The following is a 5,261-nucleotide window of genomic DNA, read 5'->3' on the forward strand; positions in this document are numbered from 1 at the left end:
GGCCACTAGATATGCTAGATTGCTAGTTGGTAGAGATTCATTTTGAAGGTAATAAAGTGACGAGTACCACAAGTAGACCTAAATGAACATTAGATGGGGACCCATCTGAAAAATATTGATGTTTATCAATTTGACCAAGGAAATAAATCCATGTAGCCAATCTTGAATGTCCTCTTTCACAATTAAAGGAAAAGCGATTACGGAAACTGGTTAAGCAAGCTAGTCAAGAAAAAGGGATTAGAGAGAGATTAAATTACTAAACTCTGTTAAGTGAGGATTATACTAACCCTTGGGATTTCTGTGTTTGAGTTCAACAAGGGTTAGAAAGAGCAGACTAATAAAGAAGCAGATTAGCAAATTTTTATGTTAAGGGGGTTAACTCATTGACCAGATAGGGTTATCTTAACCCTTTTATGATTTATGTTTTCAAATTAAGATGGATTAACTTACTTTATACCGTGTATTTATTTTTTGTGTCTAACAAGGTAGAGAGGAATTAACCCTTCTTAATCCTCCATTTAACCAAGCTAAAGAACACCAAAGTTTTTGAAATAAGACTTTTTTTTACTGGCAGTCATATTGTAACTTTATAGTCAACACTTTGACCAAAAAGTTATAGTTAGATCTTCGTTTGTCTACATTTTGTGCTGGTAATTCGTTAAAGGAAATTTAAAACAAAACAAAATATTGGTGGCAAAAGCAATGACCATGGTTTTAGAAAGTATTACCTACTGTATACATCAACAATCTTTTTACAAACAAGTTATTTCATACTTGTATACTGATTGGTGCAAGTCAAGCAAAAAAAAAAAAAAAAGAAATCTATAAGAAATATCACATTCATGAATGTTTTGTCATCCATCATCGCAGTGCAGGCTTCTTTTAATATTCTGTAGTGTACACGACACAAGGGTATTCACATTCTCTACGATCTCCATTGTTACCTTTGCCGAAGGCGATGCACTAGCCAGAATCTGAAATGCCACTGTGAGCAAAGATCCACCTTCGGTGGATCTCTCTTCTGGTCTAGATGTGATCACGACTGGCCTAGAATCGATCCCATCAGGTAATATCGAGAACCCAGATGGCAATATGGCCATATCACTCGAGTCGCAACCAGTTAGCACTTTTTGCATGCCATTAGAATCCACAGGAGCATAAACTATCATAGATTCATAAGCATTAGTACAACTATCTTGTAGAATCCACATACAATTCCTCTCCGTAGATTTTGTTGCCTGCATATTCACGTCATAATAAGCCTTAGTTGTAGTATCGGGAAGTTTATGGTTAAATATGTTTATGTCACAACCTACATGAACTGTAATGGAGTTGCCACGATCTTTTCCCTTGACTAAGTTCACGATAGTTTCTGCAGGACCTCTGGATAGGATAATGTCCCACTGTAATGCACAATATAATTCCTGTTGATATCTCTTATTTATATCAGCTATCATGAAGAGAAGATTTCAATATCTTACTTCAGTTCTTCGTGACTCATCCCTTAGGAATTCAAAGAGAACAGGAGAAGCAACAGGCAGCCATGTCGAAGAGACTGCAGATACAATTAACCCTAGAGGCTCACCGGGATCACTTATGTTCTTCCTAGATGTGAAGCTGATGTCATCTCCTGACTTTGTCGAAACCCTAGTCCATGCACGATTCCGTGACCCACCCATTGCATGGCAAAAGCTTATACACATCCTTTCTGCCAACGTCAAGATGCTCCTCCTTCCTGCTAGAGTAGAAACTCCTGTGGAAACATAGGTTTTAGGTGCTTAGGATTTCAGAAATCTTCTAGAAACCTTTATCTGATATGTTATTCTCTTCTCATATATGTGCTTTATCTCACTTAGACATATGAATCAATGAATACTGTCATCTGACTAAAGTAGATACGTTTCTCCATGTTAGAATGCTAAATCTGAGCTCTTGTTTGAAAATATGAAATGTCTGGATTACACATATTGTAGGAGAGGGAGTTTCAAATTTACACAGATGCGCTACTCACCTATGGACTCCTTTGCTGGAACATTGGTTGCCATGAAGAACATCATCCTCTCGCATTGTAACTGAAGTGTCATAATCCAATGCCAAGCCCCAAACGCTAGGCCGCTATTAACAATTGACCTGTACATTGTTGGAATCACATTCTTTTTGTATTCCATGTGTTCCACCCAAATCACCTAATTTACATAAAATGATAAAGACTTAGTTCTAATAAATAGACAAGTAAAACTAACACTGTATTATTGTTCTACTTAAGATAAAGACGCATTAGGAAATATGAGTTCACCTTGCAATGGCCGTTGGCCTTTTCCTCTATGATGCAGCCAGAAGGGCGCTTTCTGAATTTTACAAGGTTCACATCTATGCTCTCTTCGATTTTGTCAATGGAAACATCTAGAATGGCCCATCTATTATCGCTTAGTTGCTTGCATTGCCGAACAAAGTAAAGTTCTCTGGTTGGAACCACTGGAGTGAGCATCTGAAGCTCAGAAAACATCTGAATCCATTGGAAAATAATATCAGGATCTGCGCAATTTATCTTAAAAATGACCGAGATCAGAAAGATTGGTTACCAGTTGTAGTAAGCCAGATCTCGTCTCGCTCTCTCCTTCAGAGATAACGTCAACAGTAGATGCCTTGGAGATCATGCAAGGGAATACTTTCTTCCATTGATTCTGGCATGACAATGGAGAGGGGTAAAGTATGAGATAATTAATACAAACACATTTGAAGAAAGAGTCTATACACATTGCAGTATTGTACACCAATAGCAAGCTTAGAAAAAATGGGATTGTTTGGGATGGAGAGGAGAGGAAAAAAACAAAGAAATTCCTATGTAAAGATTAAACAAGAAGAAATAGAATTCATTTATCAGAGTTGGAAATCAATAAAATTCTCAAATTTATTTGCTTGTTTAGCATAAAGTTCTGAGAATGAGTGAATAGGTTGGTTGACAAGATTGCAACTGTAAGACAGTAGAAATATATGGATCCTCAATTATGTTAAAATCAATTAAGCAATAGAAGTTCTACAAGGAAGAAAATAAATATCCTGAGAGATATATATTATGAATATTGATACGTCATATCATACCACATCCATGAAGGCCTGTACAAGCTTAGAAATACCCAAGAAGACCATGCCAGTCTCTCTAGATGCCTCAACTGATAACTTATTTTGAGATCCATTACTTGTAGCCTCAGATACAAACGCCTTGCGATACTCGTCATAATTTAGTATTTCACGGTTCGTCTCAATGCTTCGAATCCACAAGGGCTCATGTGTGGTGGCCATTTTAATAAGTTCATCCAAAGCAAGGTCAACTATCTGCATGATTTTTGATTTTTCTAGGCCAAGGTAACCAGCATAACCTTTGATTGTGGCCCTATTGTTTTGGTCAGTTCCCACAGTCCATGAAGAGCTTAGGGAAGCAGTTCCTTCAGGCAAATTCCCTGATTTTCCTTGCAATTTCTCTATCTGCACAGAGAGATGTGACCTTAAAAATTAGTCATATTTGAAGTTTTGAAGTATTAAGGATAAAGATTATTACTATGTATCTCAAAATCAAAATATGTCAAAAAACTATTGGTTGTAAGCAAAAACCCAAATCTGATATTTTCTTATAAGTCTTGTACCTCTGCTCTGAGTCGTGCATTCTCTATGCGCAGTTGTTGTTCTTCAGTGGTTATTGCAGAATCGTTGCTAACAGTATTAAAGCCACAATTTGGGCAAGAGACTTTCTTCATAGCTTCTCTCATATGATGGTTTTCTTCCCGGAGTTTGTCCATCTCTGACTTAAGCAGAGAGTTCTCATGGCGCTCCTGCATCGCCTACAGAACATGTAACGTAGTCCTTTCAGTCAACCCAATCATAAAATTTAAGTGCACAATCTCTGCTCCACGTAAATAAAATAATATGCTCAATACTATACGTCGCTAGGACTTGGGATATCTTTGTACCTTGATCTGTGTCCTTCGATTTTGGAACCAGAACTTGACTTGCCTTGGGGAAAGTCCCAACTTCTTGCTCAACTGCTGTCTTTGCTTTTCATCTGGATGTGGTGACTCCTTGAATAACCTGTAAACAATTCCATGTAGAAGTAGTTTTCAGACAGTTCTTGAATTCAAATAGGCAATTTTTTCTACGAAACTGCCGTAAGTTGACATAAAGGTGGACTCTAGTATCTATTGAACTTGTTAGAAATTCGGGTTTCAGGCTCATTAAGGGTTAGGATCTTGTCACTATTTGATAATTGTGATTGGCCTTCATACGCACACAAACCCTAATTTGTTATCAAAGGCTCTTGACTTATACTTTCTCTTGATATTGACATTAAACTTATAAAGTGCTAGCCGGAGTAATCTTCTACGTCATGCTTGTACAGTTGTACGTAGATAAGTTGATGGTATATTATTATGATTAATGAAAGTTCTTTACATGAAAATTTTTGTTTAAAATGGCAAACCTGAAGCCTTTTTTAATTCGAGTAGTTATCATTATGGACTTCAAATGTAACCATCTCTTTGGCGACTTTGAGACGTGAACTGCATATTGAGTTCATTTGCTCAGTTTAGTTTGTCTTTGGCGTGAAAGCATTGTTTCTCTGTTGTCATTTTGGTTAAGTCATATGATTAAATCGACATATTAGGATTTGACGGAATTTCAAATAGGTAGAAATTATGAATTGCAAATGCTACCCGAATTAAAATTTCACTAATTGCAGTAAACCAACCAGTTGCTCTCAAATCCTTTAGCTAAGCTGAATCAATAATCTTCCCAGTTAGCCGACCATGCATTTTATCACATACTAGTACCCTATGGAATGTCTTCACCCCTACTTATTCATTAAATGAATCATTTTGCAAATTTATCTCTTTATTTATTTAGTTTGCATTAAGGTACTGTCTAACTAAGATATGAAGATAAAATTTGCGAAATAGTAAAGCCCTTTATGTTACTTTTTACTTGCTCTAATAAACCTAACAATCAAGGCTGCGCTTCTTGCCCTAAAATGCTAAGAAGAAGCAAAGCTTACGCTTCCATTTCTCTAATCTGTTGAGCTGTGTGCCTGTGATACTTCTTCCTCTTCTTCCTCTTACAGTTATCACCAGCGTCCTCGTCATCCTCTTCTTCCTGTCCTTCAACATCCAAATTCTCATCCGACTGTCCTAGAGGTCCAGTATTCTCGCTGCTTATCTCCACCATCTCCCCTCTGCCTCCGCTCTCTTCGTCTCTTTCATCCACTTCTTCCG

General features: G+C 37.1%; 1 protein-coding gene across 3 annotated transcripts; it reads right to left on the reverse strand.

The window, feature by feature from the left end:
* On the reverse strand, nucleotides 710-5,255 carry LOC109839908 (homeobox-leucine zipper protein GLABRA 2). Of its 3 annotated transcripts, none has more exons than XM_020408361.1 (10): nucleotides 5,045-5,255; nucleotides 3,969-4,086; nucleotides 3,645-3,839; nucleotides 3,103-3,486; nucleotides 2,583-2,684; nucleotides 2,297-2,506; nucleotides 2,012-2,186; nucleotides 1,482-1,753; nucleotides 1,317-1,403; nucleotides 710-1,238 (listed from the first exon to the last, which is right to left on the reverse strand). In XM_020408361.1, exons 1-10 carry the CDS (start codon nucleotides 5,212-5,214, stop codon nucleotides 855-857), a joined length of 2,097 nt encoding a protein of 698 aa, XP_020263950.1. In that variant the 5' UTR covers nucleotides 5,215-5,255; the 3' UTR covers nucleotides 710-854. The 3 variants fall into 3 exon arrangements, with proteins under 3 accessions (XP_020263950.1, XP_020263948.1, XP_020263951.1); XM_020408362.1 differs by having other exon boundaries at nucleotides 1,093-1,238; nucleotides 1,313-1,403; XM_020408359.1 differs by having other exon boundaries at nucleotides 710-1,403.

The sequence above is a fragment of the Asparagus officinalis genome, chromosome 5, assembly GCF_001876935.1.
Source record: "Asparagus officinalis chromosome 5, Aspof.V1, whole genome shotgun sequence".
Lineage (NCBI taxonomy): Eukaryota > Viridiplantae > Streptophyta > Magnoliopsida > Asparagales > Asparagaceae > Asparagus > Asparagus officinalis.

Excerpts from the sequence above, each read along its gene's own strand:
- LOC109839908 (XM_020408359.1), bottom strand. The coding sequence starts at position 5,214 with ATGGTGGAGATAAGCAGCGAGAATACTGGACCTCTAGGACAGTCGGAT. Across the intron at positions 4,087-5,044 it reads CAGATTAGAGAAATGGAAGC|GTTATTCAAGGAGTCACCAC; the intron begins GTAAGCTTTGCT and ends AATTGTTTACAG. Across the intron at positions 2,685-3,102 it reads TACAGGCCTTCATGGATGTG|AATCAATGGAAGAAAGTATT; the intron begins GTATGATATGAC and ends TTGTCATGCCAG.